The 17457-nt window shown below is 41.1% G+C and overlaps 1 protein-coding gene across 1 annotated transcript in view; it reads right to left on the bottom strand.

The window, feature by feature from the left end:
• The window catches only part of LOC126281250 (uncharacterized), a 68385-nt gene that overhangs the window by 25364 nt on the left and 25564 nt on the right, over positions 1-17457 (bottom strand). The window contains exons 3-4 of the mRNA XM_049980046.1: positions 15911-16016; positions 1207-1329 (exon numbers count right to left, since the gene is read on the bottom strand). Of these exons, the coding sequence (XP_049836003.1) occupies positions 1207-1329; positions 15911-16016 (229 nt within the window). The remainder of the gene's footprint in view (positions 1-1206; positions 1330-15910; positions 16017-17457) is intronic.

Raw genomic sequence — 17457 nt, 5'->3', positions numbered from 1 at the left:
CCTCCCATGACCACCAGCGCTGTACGTCGGCCCCACGTAATGCCACCCCAAAACAGCAGAGAACCTCCACCTTGCTGCACTCGCTGGACAGTGTGTCTAAGGCGTTCATTCTGACCGGCTTGCCTCCAAACACGTCTCCGACTGTTGTCTGGTTGAAGGCATATGCGACACTCATTGGTGAAAACGCGATGCCAATCCTGAGCGGTCCACTCCGCATGTTGTTGGGCCCATCTGTACCGCGCTGCATGGTGTCGTGGATGCGAAGATGAACCTCGTCATGGATGTCAGGAGTTAAGTTGCTCATCATGCACCCTATTGCGCACAGTTTGAGTAGTAATATGACGTCCTGTGGCTGCATGAAAAGCATTATTCAACATGGTGGCGTTGCTGTCAGGGTTCCTCCGAGCCACAATCCGTACGTAGCGGCTATCCACTGCGGTAGCAGCCCTTGGGCAGCCTGAGCGGGGAATTCCATCGACAGTTCCTGTCTCTCTGTATCTCCTCCATGTCAGAACAACATCGCTTTGGTTCACTCTGAAACGCCTGGACACTTCCCTTGTCCAGAGCTCTTCGTGGCACAAAGTAACAATGCGGACGCTATCAACCGCGGTATTGACCGTCTAGGCATGGTTGAAATACAGACACCAGCCGCGTACCTCCTTCCCGGTGGAATGACTGGAACTGATCGGTTGTCGGACCCCCTCCGTTTAACAGGCGCTGCTCATGCACGGTTGTTTACATCTTTGGGCGAGTTTAGTGACATCTCTGAACAGTCAAAGGGAGTGTCTGTGCTACAATATCCACAGTCAACGTCTATGTTCAGGAGTTCTGGGAACCAGGGTGATGCAAAACTTTTGTTTGGATGTTTGTTTTGCCGGCCGCGGTGGTCTCGCGGTTCTAGGCGCGCAGTCCGGAACCGTGCGACTGCTACGGTCGCAGGTTCGAATCCTGCCCCGGGCATGGATGTGTGTGATGTCCTTAGGTTAGTTAGGTTTAAGTAGTTCTAAGTTCTAGGGGACTGATGACCGCAGCAGTTGAGTCCCATAGTGCTCAGAGACATTTGAACCATTTTTTGATGTTTGTTTAAATAAGGAGAAACCTTTGCTAGCTGTAGACTGCCATCTGCTCACAGACTCAGCCGCACGCTGGCTCGTACACCGGGCAGTGCATGGATGGTACCGTATGGTGTGGCGTGGCGTTACTCACCAAGACGTGGCAGGTGTTGTTGGGCCTGGGAGAGAAGAACAGCGAGATGTCCGCCTCGTAAGCCGCAGACCGCCACTCCGATCTGTGCCACAGCCACAGCGAGTTCGGCTCCACCGACACCACCTGCCGGAAACAAGGACGTTAATAACTTATTATTTTCAACGCTACTTCTACACTCTTTTAGGACTAAAATCAACCTTGTCCTATGCATTCTTCCCTGCATGTTGTTTCGTCATTGTCTATTGTCGATATCTTTAAGACGTGAGTGCCAGGTTAAAAGACAGGAAAAATCCGTGGTCCGACAGGGGTTCGATCACGCAAACTATTGGTTTTGAGGCACGTGTTGGACCAACGGGTCTGCATCGGATTTTGTTCAAGGTTCGCTGCTACCTGGAGTTCCGGCGGTTGGCACTGCCACCGCTTTCGTAACGGCGGCAAACTTTAATGCATCACAGTTCTCGCAGTTCCCACGAAATTTCTGTAAATACACACATGTTCCTTCCTTGTGAATCAGTCTATTATTCAAAACAGGATGAAAATTTCTACAGTAGTTCTTAAGATTAGCCCGTACATACAGACAGAAGTGAGCAGGGAACTCCAAGTTTATATATGCAGGTATGAGCTCCCAAAGTTTTCCTCTAACGGAACGCTTTGAGAGTTATGGTACTTTCATGGAAGGCCGTATTTTGAAGATTAATAAAATTTTAAAAAATGAAACTTGTTTTGTTTAGTGATTACATCAAGTTGAAATCATAACAAATAACAGAAATAATAAAAAATTTGAAAAGTTATTATCATAAAAATGGCGGAAAAAACTCTATTATTAATAGGTTTTTGCGGAGCACTTATTATCTTCCCGTGGAACACCAGTGTTCTGCGCAATACAGTTTGGGAAACTCTAGCATACATATATAATATACAGGGTGGTCCGCTTAAACGTTTCAGCGCAAATACCTCTGGAAAAACAACAGATTTTGAAAAATGTCTTTCGTGGGTATGAATATAAGGGGGGAGCTCATGAAGGTATATACTACGAGACATTCTAAACAGTAAGAAAATTTATGTTCTTTTTTAAATGGACAGCCAGTAATATTTCTTACGCAATCAGTAACATGAAAACTCATCAAAAGACTGGCGTTGGCTGCATCGCAGTACGTCAGTTACACCCCGAGAAGTTGCAGAGCGAAGTTGGCACTTGAAACAAACGAAACGCGTCCGCTATTACACATCCCGATACGCAAGCGTGAACCCCACGTTGTTCGTAATTGTTATGTGCCGGACCACGGTGCAACAAACGTTATACTCATTGCTTTTTACACTGTTATTAAGTGGACTGGAAATAATATAGATGATCAGTGACATAACTAAGAACAACTACCATTTACCCCTGTGTTAGATCCTTGGACAGGCATTAATTATGTTTACCATGGCCAGTGATATTGTTTTTGGTTTCCGTTATGTCTATTCTAGATCTGTAGTAAAGATCAATAAAGCACGAACGAGTAAATCCTTTCCTTATGTTTCATTGTGTGTGACAACATCTGTATTCAGAATGAGATTTTCACTCTACAGCGGAGTGTGTGCTGATATGAAACTTCCGGGCAGATTAAAGCTGTGTGCCGGACCGAGATTCTAACTCGGGACCTTTGCCTTTCACAAGAAAGTGCTCTACCATCTGAGCTACCCAAGCACGACTCACGGCCCGTCCTCACAGCTTTACTTCCACCAGTACCTCGTCTCCTACTTTCCAAACTTCACAGAAGCCCCAGGGATCATTGTTTGGGCCACTCCTGTTCCTTACTTAAATAAATGAAAAACCCTCTAGTGTTACAGGTAACTCTAAAATATTTCTGTTTGCTGATGACACTAGCTTGGTAGTAAAGGATGTTGTGTGCAGCATTGGCTGGGTTTCAAACAATGACATAAGTTCATAGCTCGTAGAAAATAAACTAACGATAAATCACAGTAAGACCCAGTTTTTACAGTTCCTAACACAAAATTCAACAAAAACCGCCGTTTTAATTTCACAGAGTGGGCATATGATTAGTGAAACTGAACAGTTCAAATTTATAGGTGTCAAGATGGAAAGTAAACTGTCATTGAAAACCCACGCTCAGGATCTTGTTCAAAGACTTAATGCTGCCATTTTTACTATTCGAACGGTGTTTGAAGTAAGTGATCGTTCGACACGAAAATTAGTCTACTTTGCTCATTTTCATTCGCTTATGTCGTATGGTATTATATTTTGGGGAAACTCTTCCCATTCTGAAACGATATTTTTGGCTCAGAATCGGGTGGTTTGGCCAATAAGTAGTGTAAGTTCAAGAACCTCTTGTCGACCCTTGTTCAATAGTCTGGGTATTTTCACATTGTCCTCTCAATATATACATTCTTTACTATCGTTTTTTGTTAACAATATCAGCTCGCTCCCAAGAAAAAGCAGCTTTCACTCAGTTAATACATGGCAGAAATCCAACCTACGTTTAGATCAGACTCTCTCAACTCTAGAGCAGAAAGGTGAGCAGTATACTGCTACATCCATTTTCAATAAGCTACCACAGGAATTAAAAAATCTTAGCACTAATCCACGCGCTTTCAGATCAAAACTGAAGAGTTTCCTCATGGGTCACTACTTCTATTATGTTGAGAAGTTCCATGAAAAACTATGCTGATTCTTATGTTATATTGTTGATTGCGTTTACTCAAACCTATCCCTTGACTTGTTTTGGGTTAATAAACATTTTATTTTTATCTATTATTACATTTATGTTGCAATTTCATGTACTGACATGTCCCATACCTTGGAGATTTGCTCCTCAATTTGATGCTACGGAACCTAACGTGTAAATAAATAAATTAATTAATTAATGACCAGCATTTCACATTTGGAATGACTTATCTCGCTCTTATATTAACATGTGATCCTACAACGTTAATAGCTTAAATATGTTACCTACACAAATGTATTATCGAAATTTCATTACTCTATATTAATTATTTTTTGGTATTGCGAATTTGTCCGTCAGTGTACTTGATACTGAAGTCCTTGTCGGCTTGTAACAACACGTTCGCGGTTCTCAGAAACGTCGAGTTTACGGATCCATATTAACTGGAACGTTTTTGCTCTTGTTATCGTGTAATTTCACATGTGTCAGTTTGACTATTAATTACGATGCACAACGCATATACACGCCAGGCAAGAATTATATAGGCTGCAGCTGCAGCATTAAAGAATCCGAACAGCCCAACTACAAATGCAAAATTCTATGTAAACAACAGAAAAATAAAAACAGTGAAACAGTTTCAATATCTAGGAGAAATTGTAACCTACAACTTGAATGAAAATACTACTTGGCTAGAAAAAACAAATAACATGATAAAGGCTCACAAACTAACGTGGTCTATATATGATAAAAACTGTATGATCTGCAAAACAAAACTCAAAATCTCAAGAAACTGAAGAAACATGGAAATAAGTTTTAAATAAAAAATATACATACGACACACGCAAAAAGGGTACTTACTGTGGTGAACAACGAAAAAGGTCAGAATGAAAATATATTGGACCATTCGGAAGGAACGAAACATATACTTATCAAAAATGATGACCAGCAAATGATAGATTAAAGTGGTCCAACGAGGCCATACAATCATGTAATAACATTATCAATAATAATAATAACAATCGCATTAGCTGGAAATTAATTAAAAGCAGAATGATTCGTACAAATAATATTGACGTTACCCCAGGTGGTCAATTCACTCGCCCTGTGGCGACAACCAAGCTATCGCATTCAAGGAGCTTGGGCTAGTCAACAGAGAAAGTTGGAGTTGTCTGCTAAATGTCCGCGAAAATCTCACACATGTATTGGCACTTTTACATCTACATCTACATTTATATTCCACAAGCCACCCATCGGTGTGTGGCAGAGGGCACATTACGTGCCACTGTCATTACCTCCCTTTCCTGTTCCAGTCGCGTATGGTTCGCGGGATGAAATGCCTGCTGGAAAGCCTCCGTGCACGCTCGAATCTCTCTAATTTTACATTCGTGATCTCCTCGGGAGGTATGAGTAGGGGGAAGCAATATATTCGATACCTCATCCAGAAACGCACCCTCTCAAAACCTGGACAGCAAGCTACACCGCGATGCAGAGCGCCTCTCTTGCAGAGTCTGCCACTTGAGTTTGCTAAACATTTCCGTTACACTATCACGCTTAGCAAATAACCCTGTGACGAAACGCACCGCTCTTCTTTGGATCTTCTCTATATCCTCCGTTAAACCGACCTGGTACGGATCCCACACTGGTGAGCAATACTGAAGTGTAGATCGAACAAGTGTTTTGTAAGCTACCTCCTTTGTTGATGGACTACATTTTCTAAGGACTCTCCCAATGAATCTCAACCTGGTAGCCGCCTTACCAGTAATTAATTTTATATGATCATTCCACTTAAAATCGTTCCGTACGCATCCTCCCAGATATTTCACAGAAGTAACTGCTACCAGTGTTTGTTCCGCTATCATATAATCATACAATAAAGGATCCTTCATTCTATGTATTCGCAGTGCGTTACATTGTCTATGTTAAGGGTCAGTTGCCACTCCCTGTACCAAGTGCCTATCCGTTGCAGATCTCCCTGCATTTCGCTGCAATTTTCTAATGCTGCAACTTCTCTGTATACTACAGCATCATCTGCTAAAAGCCGCATGGAACTTCCACCACTATCTACTAGGCCATTTATAGATATAGTGAAAAGCAATGGTCCCATAACACTCCCCTGTGGCACGCCATAGGTGACCTCAACGTCTGTAGACGTCTCTCCATTGAGAACAACATGCTGTGTTCTGTTTGCTAAAAACTCTTCAATGCAGCAACACAGCCGGTCTGATATTCCGTAGGCTCTTACTTTGTTTATCAGGCGATAGTGCGGAATTGTATCGAAAGCCTTCCGGAAGTCAAGGAAAATAGCATCTACCTGTGATCCTGTATCTAATATTTTCTGGGTCTCATGAACTAATAAACCGAGTTGGGTCTCTCACGATCGCTGTTTCCTGAATCCATGTTTAGAGTAGATTCTGGGTTGCCAGAAAAGACATGATACGCGAGCAAAAAACATATTCTAAAATTCTACAACAGATCGACATCAGAGATATAGGTCTATAGTTTTGCGCTTCTGATTGACGACTCTTCTTGAAGACTGGGGCTACCTGTGCTCCTTTCCAATCATTTGGAATCTTCCGTTCCTCTAGAGACTTGCGGTAAACGGCTGTTAGAAGGGGGTAAGTTCTTTCGCGTACTCTGTGTAGAATCGAATTGGTATCCCGTCAGGTCCAATGGACTTTCCTCTGTTGAGTGATTCCAGTTGCTTTTCTATTCCTTGGACACTTATTTCGATGTCAGCCATTTTTTCGTTTGTGCGAGGATTTAGAGAAGGAACTGCAGTGCGGTCTTCCTCTGTGAAACAGCTTTGGAAAAAGGAATTTAGTATTTCAGCTTTACGCGTGTCATCCTCTGTTTCAATGCCATCTTCATCCCGGAGTGGCTGGATATGCTGTTTCGAGCCAATTACTGATTTAGCGTAAAACCAGAACTTCCTAGAATTTTCTGTCAAGTCGGTACATAGAATTTTACTTTCGAATTCACTGAACGCTTCACGCATAGCCTTCCTTACGCTAACTTTGACATCGTTTAGCTTCTGTTTGCCTGAGACTTTTTAGCTTCGTTTAAACTTGCAGTGAAGCTCTCTTTGCTTTCGGAGTAATTTCCTAACTTTGTTGTTGAACCACGGTGGGTTTTTCCCGTCCCTCACAGTTTTACTCGACACATACCTGTCTAAAACGCATTTTGCGATTGCCTTGAACTTTTTCCATAAACACTCAACATTGTCAGTGTCTGAACAGAAATTTTGGTTTTGATCTGTTAGATAGTCTGAAATCTGCCCTCTATTACTCTTGCTAAACAGATAAACCTTCCTCCCTTTTTTTATATTCCTATTTACTTCCATATCCAGGGATGCTGCAACGGCCCTATGACCACTGATTCCCTGTTCTGCGCTTACAGAGTCGAAAAGTTCGTGTCTGTTTGTTATCAGTAGGGAGTCGGTTCTTTGTTTAATTGCTCAAGGTAATTTTCGGATAGTGCACTCAGTATAATGTCACTTGATGCTCTGTCCCTACCACCCGCCCTAAACATCCGAGTGTCCCAGTCTATATCTGGTAAATTGAAATCTTCACCTAAGATTATAACATACTGCGCAAATTTATGTGAAATGTATTCCAGATTTTCTCTCAGTTGTTCTGCCATTAATGCTGCTGAGTCGGGAGGTCGGTAAAAGGAGGCAATTATTAACCTAGATCGGTTGTTGAGTGTAACCTCCACCCATAATAATTCACAGGAACTATCCACTTCTATTTCACTACAGGATAAACTACTACTAATAGCGACAAACACACCACCAACGGTTGCATGCAATCTATCCTTTCTAAACACCGCCTGTGCCTTTGTAAAAATTTCGGCAGAACTTATCTCTGGCTTAAGCCAGCTTTCCGTACCTATGACGATTTCAGCTTCGGTGCTTTCTATCAATGCTTGAAATTCCGGTACTTTACCGATGCAGCTTCGACAGTTTACAATTACAATACCGATTGCTGCTTGGTCCCCGCATGTCCTGACTTTGCCCCGCACCCTCTGAGGCTGTTGTCCTTTCTGTACTTGCCCGAGGCCCTCTAACTTAAAAAACCGCCCAGTCCACGCCACACAACCCCTGCTACCCGTGTAGCCGCCTGCTGTGTGTAGTGGACTCCTGACCTATCCAGCGGAACACGAAACGCCACCACCCTATGGCTCAAATCTAGACATCTTCAGTCCACACGGTCGCAGAACCGTCTCAGCCTCTGATTCAGACCCTCCATTCGGCTCTGCACCAAAGGTCCGCAGTCAGTCCTGTCGAAGATGCTGCAGATGGTGATCTCTGCTTTCATCCCGCTAGCGAGACTGGCAGTCTTCACCAAATCAGATAGCCGCCGGAAGCCAGAGAGGATTTCCTCCGATCCATAGCGACACACATCATTGGTGCCAACTTGAGGCCCCACCTACAGATGCGTGCCTCCTGTAACCTTCATGGCATCCGGAAGGACCCTTTCCACATCAGGAATGACTCCCCCCAGTATGCACACGGAGTGCACATTGGTTTTCTTCCCCTCTCTAGCTGCCATATCCCTAAGGGACCCCATTACGCGCCTGACGTTGGAGCTCCCAACTACCAGTAAGCTCACCCTCTGCGACCACCCGGATCTTGCAGACTGAGGGGCAACCTCTGGAACAGGACAAGCAGCCATGTCCAGCCGAAGATCAGTATCAGCCAGAGACAGAGCCTGAAACCGGTTGATCAGACAAAAGTGGAGAGGCCTTTCGTTCAGCCCTCTGGAATGTCTTTCGCCCCCTGCCACACCTCGAGACGACCTCCCACTCTAACACGGGTGAGGGGTTAGCCTCAATGTGAGCAGTACCCCGGGAAGCCACAGCCGTAGTCTGATCAGGGGATGCATGGGATGAGCTGGCCGTCCCCGACAAACCCCCATCCGGACCCCCACAGTGATGCCCATTGGCAACAGCCTCAAGCTGCCTGAAGCCGTGAGCGAAGGGATGCCAACTCAGCCCGCATCCTTACACAGCAGTCACAGTCCCTATCCACGCTAAAAACTGTTGTGCAAAGAACGTCTGAACTAATCTACAGAGCACAAACAATTCGACACAAAGTTTAAACGGTTATTAAAATATTAGGATGCCTGGTAAATGCAGTAATGCTACTACTTGCGCATTGTTAACACACTTTTTACATCCAAACACTTATATAAGCTTCAAATTGCAGAATCTTACTACAGAACTCAAACAGACAGAAAATTCAAGTCCTTTAACTTCAAGAGAGTAGATTCATCGATTCGGAATCAACAGACTACAAAAACTACCGTATATTTAAAGGCGAAACAGTCAATAGAATATGCAAAGGAGCTGCAGTATTTGGCATGGCCTTGTGAATTGGGCCATCAAAAAATTGGTTCAAATGGCTCTGAGCACTATGGGACTTGACATCTATGGTCATCAGTCCCCTAGAACTTAGAGCTATTTAAACCTAACTAACCTAAGGACATCACACAACACCCAGTAATCACGAGGCAGAGAAAATCCCTGATCCTGCTGGGAATTGAACCCGGGAACCCGGAAGCGGGAAGCGAGAACGCCACCGCACGACCACGAGCTGCGGACAATGTGGCCATCCTTGACTCTGTTACAGATGTAAACCAATCAGCAACAGACTAATTACCATGCAAATTAAGCACACCAACAAAACATATCCAATTATTAATGTTCACGCACCTACTAACATTTACAACTTGAAATTTAAATGTCAAAAATTCTTAAGGTGGATCCCAAAATTTTTCTAGATGATTTCAACGCACAGATTTGCAAAGAGAAACGTGAAAAAACAGTCGGCAGTTACCCTGCACACAAATTCACAGACGGGATCATCGAGTTGTACCAACAAAACAATCTAAAAAACATGTCAACATCACTTCGAAAGAACCCTAACAAACAAAAAACATGGCGATCCCCAATCCTTCAGCGAAATGAATTTCAAATAGACCATGTTACGAACTTCTGAAATTCACACCGTAAAGGAAATGCAGAAAGAAAACACCACTACTTCCCAAGTCTGATTTGAGAAATCCCAGAATAAAAAATTACAGGAGTATGAGACAAACAACTTACAAACAACTGGAGGGGTTTCCAAACGAAAATTATACAGAAAGCAGGAGAACTCATCTAATCAGAGAAAAAATCAAACACCCATGGTGGAAATGAAATTGTGATAACGCAGTAGAAGAGAGACAACGAGCCTTCTTAAACTACAATTGTGGCAAATCAGAAACCACACAAGAGAAATTTTTTGAAGTCAGGAAACAAGCAGCTAAAATACTTAGACAAACTAAAAGAAAATACCTCAATGAATAGCTAAACTCAATTGAAGAAGACTTGAGGAACCAAGAAACACACGACGTTTACAAAACGTTTGTAAATCAACTGAAAGGATACCCTCCACGAAACCTCTGTTTCAGGAAAGAAAATGGAAAATTGACACTAACTAACAAAGAAAATTGCCACGAATTTGCCAAATATTTATCACAGGTTCTAAATTGCTCGAAACCATGTACGAGATTCCCCAGGTTACAACCAGAACACAAATAAAACTTCACTAGAGCCAGCTCATGATGAATTTTGTATTCTCATTAAAAACCTCAAAAATAATCAGTCATCTGGAGAAGATATAATTGTAGCTCAACTACTGCAGAACTTTGGTTCAAATTCCTTGAAATTTGGCAGACAGAAAATATTCCAGAGGAATGAAAATGTGCACTAATTCATCCATTGCACAAAAATGGAGGGAGATTAATGTAAACATCTACAGATGCATTTCACTTTTGCCGGCTACTTAGAAAATTTTATCCACGTGCCTCCTAAAGAGGACACAGCAACAATTAGACATAGAATTTCAAATATTACCATGCAGGCTTTCGCCCTAATAGATGAAATTTCGGAACCATTCTCGCCACTATTATTCAACACAACTTTAGAGAAAGTAATGAAAGAATAGGAAATAGAACTAAGAAAACAAAATTTATGGAAGTAAATCGAACTATTAAGAGCGTTTGAAGACGACTTATCGATTCTAGCCGACAGTGAAGAAACAGCAGTATAACAAATCGAGACGCTCAAAGAATGTACACAGAAGGCTGGCCTGCACATCTTCTTTGAGAAGATTGAATTTGTGTTTTCCAAATTAGATATTTCGAAACTTAAATTATGTTGAAATAAGCAGTCAAACACTTTTAGTATCTCGGTGCAGTTATTGATGCAACAGGACTTGAAAAAATTGCACAGAAAAACAGATTGCAGAACATCAAGAAAGCGTCAGGACATGTCTGAGATTTGTATAACAAAAATGCCTGTCAAAAGGCACTAAAATCAGACACTACATCACAGTAATTAAACCGACAGTCACATATGCAAGTAAAACATTCTCATTGAATCAAAAGCTAGATTTACAAGAAATTAATAAACTCTGCACTACGATACACGCAAGATGGACAAAAACTGCAAACCAGCGAGACAACAGAAAAAGTGTCAAGCATCAAAATTAACATCAGAAAGAGACGAATGAAGGTCTATGGACATCTGGACAGATTATCTGGAAAGAGACTAACAAAACGTCTATTCCGATATGGACATCACTTAAACCATTGATACACTGGGTAATTGAAGTTAAGAAGGATTTGACAAAGGCAAAAATTGACGCAACAAACACATCAGACATGGATACATTCAGAAGAAATACTGATAAGTGGAAGTTTACTCCAGAGACGGAACCAAAACCATACCGACGAAAGTGGACGGAACAAAGAAAGAAGGCCTTTGGGAAGAAAATGAAGAAATATTGTGGAAAAAAGAAGAACCCTGAGAAAGATTGAAAATCATGTGCTTATCGTTCTCCCATGGGGACATTCGATAATAATAATGATAATAATAATAATATTCGTAGAAACGATGAACACCGATCAAGTAGTAGAACAAATCACATTTCGCTGTATAAGCAAATATTGGAGCCCCCAAAGGCAATACGTACACCTAGAAGACAACGGTCTTCTCATTCGCAGTTAAGTCTTCTACTCACCTAATACATTTGACACAAACGCTGATATTTCGGCAGTTTTGCGCAGCGGCAGCAACTATTTTTTCTCTATATCTTATCTATAACTGTATTCGCCCTCTGCTGTTCGACACTTTTAAGGTTTCTCCGTGCCTAAGGATAGGTTTACGTTGGGGCTGCAGTAAAAGAGAATAGCGTCGAAGAGAACAGTGACCAAAGCAAAGGCTGACTCTAAGTTTCTACCAACGTACAGGATGTGAGAACAGCATTGAACTGAGTAACGAATAGTATATTTTTTGTATTTGGAATGGAAGCTAAGGTATTCCTAAATCTAAAACGTGAAATTTTAGATTTATTTCGTACAGGGGTTCCTGAAAAATAAAGCAATGTATGATCAAGATCTATTGCTCAAAACCACACTGCCTGACTATTAACACGTGACCAGTTAAAAAAAGGTATGTGTTTCAGTCAGTTCCATACTTTTTCAGATATCTGTCTTTCGGTCAATCGTTTAGAAACTAACGTTTTCGTTTGATGTTGGAGCTCCGAAGCTTGGAAAAGGCGAGGTAATTAAGGTTATCGTTGTAAATAACGAAAATTGTCGAAGATTTCAGAAAACCGTGGATGTTTACATTAGTATGTGGAATTTATATAAATATTTACGAAGCGTAGATGAAAAACGCATTCGCACCATTCGCCCTGCCTGTTCTAGCTCTGCCTTCAACATTTACATACAAAATGTTCTGTTGTGCTAAAGTGAGTGCTTGATAGTAATTATAAGTTCGTCAATATTAATTTTAGTGGTAGTAAACCATAATGATGGTGTAACATTCCGGTCTTCAGTGTTGTTGCTGCAATTGTGAAATAGAAGACTCAGAATACCTGAGGCCAGTGCTCTGTCCAACTGTGAGGTGGCTTAATTTTGTTGTTCTAGACTATGAAGCTAAAGCAGCTGTAAGAAAGGATAGCACGGAGACATGTCTCCAAGGTATCTTTCTTTCAGGAGTGCTAGTTCTGCAAGGTTCGCAGAAGAGCTTCTGTAAAGTTTGGAAGGTAGGAGACGAGATACTGGCAGAAGTAAAGCTGTGAGTAGCGGGCGTGAGCCGTGCTTCGGTAGCTCAGATGGTAGAGCACTTGCCCGCCAAAGGCAAAGGTCGCGAGTTCGAGTCTCGGTCGGGCACACAGTTTTAATCTGCCAGGAAGTTTCATATCAGCGCACACTCCGCTGCAGAGTGAAAATCTCATTCTGGAGGCAGTTGTAAGCAGTTCGTTAAAACCGAACGAAAGGCGTGAATTAAATGCTGACAAAGAATACTTCTACAGTAGGTTATCACAAGCGTCGTTGAACGTGCCTTTCGTGTAACATTTTCTAAACAGAGACTGTTAGCCACGCCAATGGGCCGACGCCAAAGTTAAAGGTATTTGCTTATTTCATGATTTAATATGAGACACAGAAGGCATTGAGTATTATCTCACATGGCAAGAACGTCATCTAACATTTCTTGCACAGGAAGATCAAATCAAACAGCCGGAAATATTCACCATGTCTTCAAAACTTACCTTCGTCTGATTCCAGTTTTATTATTACAGCTATTACTATAAAAATAAACTGATTCTCATCTGTACTATTTTGCATTTAACTGCCAGTTGATTCCAAAATTCATCCAAAACGAACCTAGTTACGATGGTTTTTGTCCTTTCTTCCAACAATGTAGGGCTATCATATATTTAAGCAATAAACCTTCCGACACCCATACTCGATACTAGCGAAGTGTACAGTTTCTATAATCACCAGTGAATCACTGCCATGGCTTTGATCAGGATTCGTCAGTCAATTGTGTAATGAGTTCTTCGTGTTGTTAGCAAGTTTCAGCTTACTGAGTCGATCTCTTCTCTTGCTTAAATAAACCTAAGCTGTTGTTGACAGTTTAAATAGTTACTTCTAAAATATGTAGTATGGATCTGGTCATAGACATAGAGACATACCACGCACCAGTAAGTACAGCCAACATGAACAGCAGTTTATATTCCCTCCTCTATTCCCTGTCCAGTTATTTCTCCCTTCTGGTGAAAACGGTGTTATGTATCATACTTACGATACGTATCACAAAATGTGGCTAAAATACTCACAGTCTAAAACTTTAAAATTTCATTATATTTTGGAACCTCTAGTTAAGGCAAGAAATAATTGTCGGCCAACAATATAAAATTACTTATTCGCTCTGTGATAAGTTTTACATTCATCGGTCATACAGAGCTAAGGCAGCAAGAGTAGCTTAATATGAATGTAACTGAATAATACAGAACACTGTTTCTAAAATTTCCGGTATTTAGTGATTGGAACCCATGGCACTGCACAACGTTTTTTGTACCTCATTTGACTAAACAGAGGACGAAAGTTTTAATTGTTGAAGATCCTTGAGACCAATGAACATCAGGTAGGCAGACCATTCATTATTTTAAACTATCAAACTCACTTTCGTACTTTCCCGTGCCTATACATCATCCATTGTGTTGAAACAACTTGTCTACACTTTCAGTAAAGTCTGCCCTATCCTGTTTGTCCACTTTGTGTTATATTTATCATCTTTTGGGTCTCTATATATTCTAAATCGTGAAACAGCTTGCTGTTTTACCATATTTACAAATTATTTGTAGTTCTGTCTATAGGTAATTCTTCACTTGTATTTACAGGAACACGTCTATTATTAAAAACTTATATTAGAGTACGTAATTCCTTTGTTACGAAATTGTAATCAGTTATAGTGTAATTATAATGAATAATCCATTTTGCAGTAATACACTCATCTCTCTTCATTTTTAATCACTACTAGTACTGTGCTGTAAAAGACAACATAATCGCCTTTTACTAAGTTATTTATTTGCACTTCTTCATATTCCGCAGTGTGGACATCATCGAGTGCCATAATTGTGTTTTAGCATATATTAAAATCTAGAAAACGTCTGATACATTTACATGTCATCGTCGTAGCTGTATGCTGGGTCTTTTTATGTTTTTGACATCCTTAATTTGAATCCCATCAAATCACTCTGCGTACATACTGTTCATATAGGTCGTCTTAACATTATTAACATTTTTAACACGAATCACACAAAATCTATTCGTCTACAACCTCCACATGAATTGTTATATAAACAGTATACAAAAATAGGGATATGATGGAATTCATGTTAAGATTTCAAAGTTAAAAAAACCAGCGTATTGATACAACGGTGACAGGTATACACATCAGACTATTTTTAGATTTTCACATGTGCTACAGCACAGTTATACCACTTGACAGTGTCAACACGGACGAATCTGCAGTAGCGCATATACATAACTGTTACAGTTAAAGGCAACTATAAAGTGTTTTACGAAATTTTTAGTGAGTTTTAACCCCAACCAGTATTATAGCTTTTTCTCAACTAGAAAGTAAATAGTAAGGCTCTCTGCCTCTTAGCTACTATAACACACCCTTCTCCTCTAATACACTAGTAAAACAAACACGCTGTCATTTTTGATAACGACAGTCAACGATTGTCTGATGAGGACCTGACAACCCAGAAATCGATTAACAAGGCAAATATTATCCAGGATTAATTTTTCATTCAGCTGTGGCCTGTGCGCTGGTTTAAAACTCTCTATGAGATTATTTCTGGAAGCAGTCCCGTAGGTCGGGCTAAGCCTCTTGTCGGCGATATTCTTCCTGCCAGTAGTGCTAATCGATGTTTGTAAAATTTCGAAAGCAGGCGTGGGCACTGGCGGAAGTTATACTTTGACGGTGGGTCGTGGATCATCCCTGGATAGCTCATTCTGTCAGAGCATTGCCTGCCTTAGGCAAGACTTCGGGTTCGACTCTCGGTGCAGCGCAGTGTTTTAATCTGTCAGGGAGCTTCAAGGTAAACATCACACAGAGATTACAGTTTGTGTTGAAAACAGTTAGGAATCAGCCCACCCCTCCCTGCCCCTCCTTTACAGAGGAGGAGTGATCACCTGGTAGCGGGAGCAATTGCTACACGTGGAGAAGGACGACATCCAGTCTTCCAGCCGGACAAGCAGTGCGTTACGCACTTCGTCGCACGAACGTATCTGCGTCTTCCTGCAACATAAATACGTCTTCTGTTTGACAAATGTCAGCTGAATTATGATATACATCGTTTTTATTATCCAGCAGCAGTAATTTCGAATTTCTGTTGCGTTTTACTGCTTGTAGATCATCCCATGTCAATTCATCAGGTGTCCCTCCTAGAACGTCGCCGATTTCGACGAAATTTTATGTGCAGATTCGCACGTGTCCTCGATAAACATTGATAAAGTTTACATTCGTCGAAGTAATACTAGCCGAGATATAGTCACTCGTTTGACTCCATGCACGACTTCGCGCAGATCGAGCGTAAATTTCTGGCGACTTTGAGCTGTTATATCTCGGGAAATACGTTGCTGGAAGAAATGAGATTTGCCCATCTTGCGCAACTGCTCATTTTCTCTTAACAATAATAAAGAAAAGAATTTTACGAGATATATTCAGCCAAAAATGTTAGACAAAGTCACTCGAAAAAATCCGCTCCCGAAAAAATTTTGAAGTTTGACTTCTAATCCAGAGACTCAAGGCATGATAAACGTGAAACTTGGCAAGCAGTAACCTAACAACAGAAGTGTCTCAAATATAAGGTTTCATTTATGTACCACTCTCTAATGCTGAATAAATTAAGTGCGTAGTGGGAGATTTTGTAAAAAGGTAAAAAAACGCGGTATTTGTGACCAGAGTTTGCAAAAAACTATGTTCTTTAAAACTTTTGAAACTGGGCTTATTAGAAATATGATGTCTTTAACAGCCTAAAAAAGAGTATTTAATTGTACAACGTGAGCTAACAAAGACAGGTAATTTGAATCAAATTTTGGCCACGAAAAATGTGACATGAAAAAAATGTAAATTTCGGATTCTTATATCTCGCAGGGTAAACGCCCGTTGAACATGAAACTTAATACGCAGTGGATCCGTAACACAAGGGTGTGGAACACAAAATTTCATTCACCTACTGTTTTCCAGTAATATACAGATTCATAGAAAAGATGACGATTTTTGTGATATTTACTTCAAATTAATCACAGTTGGAAAGAGCATGCTTTCAAGCTTTCTGAAAATCACTTTCGAGTTTCCAATGTGTGCTCACAATGTCTGAAAATAATTACAAATTTGAGGGAATGTACCATGGCAAACGGCTAAATTGCAGTAACCTGTTGTCAGTGTTTCAATACATGTGGTATTTATCTTCAAATTGACAAGTAATATCTCACTATATTGCGTTGGTGCGTGGTGACATTATCACTACCCGTTCAAGGACGTGAACCGGCAACCCTGTCGCCATTGCGGTTACGCCCGACAGCTGTGCAATACCAGCCAAAGGTGGTTTCTTCATTCTGGTCCCCCTAGCCTGTAACTTATTTTCTGATTTAAAGTACCAAAGCTGTTGTTTACAAAGCCATTTGCTAAGTACTTTATTTCCGATTCTGAAATCTGTTGGAGTATCTCACATTGG

The sequence above is a fragment of the Schistocerca gregaria genome, chromosome 1 (genome assembly GCF_023897955.1).
Source record: "Schistocerca gregaria isolate iqSchGreg1 chromosome 1, iqSchGreg1.2, whole genome shotgun sequence".
NCBI lineage: Eukaryota > Metazoa > Arthropoda > Insecta > Orthoptera > Acrididae > Schistocerca > Schistocerca gregaria.
This window is presented reverse-complemented; position numbering and strand designations above follow the sequence as displayed.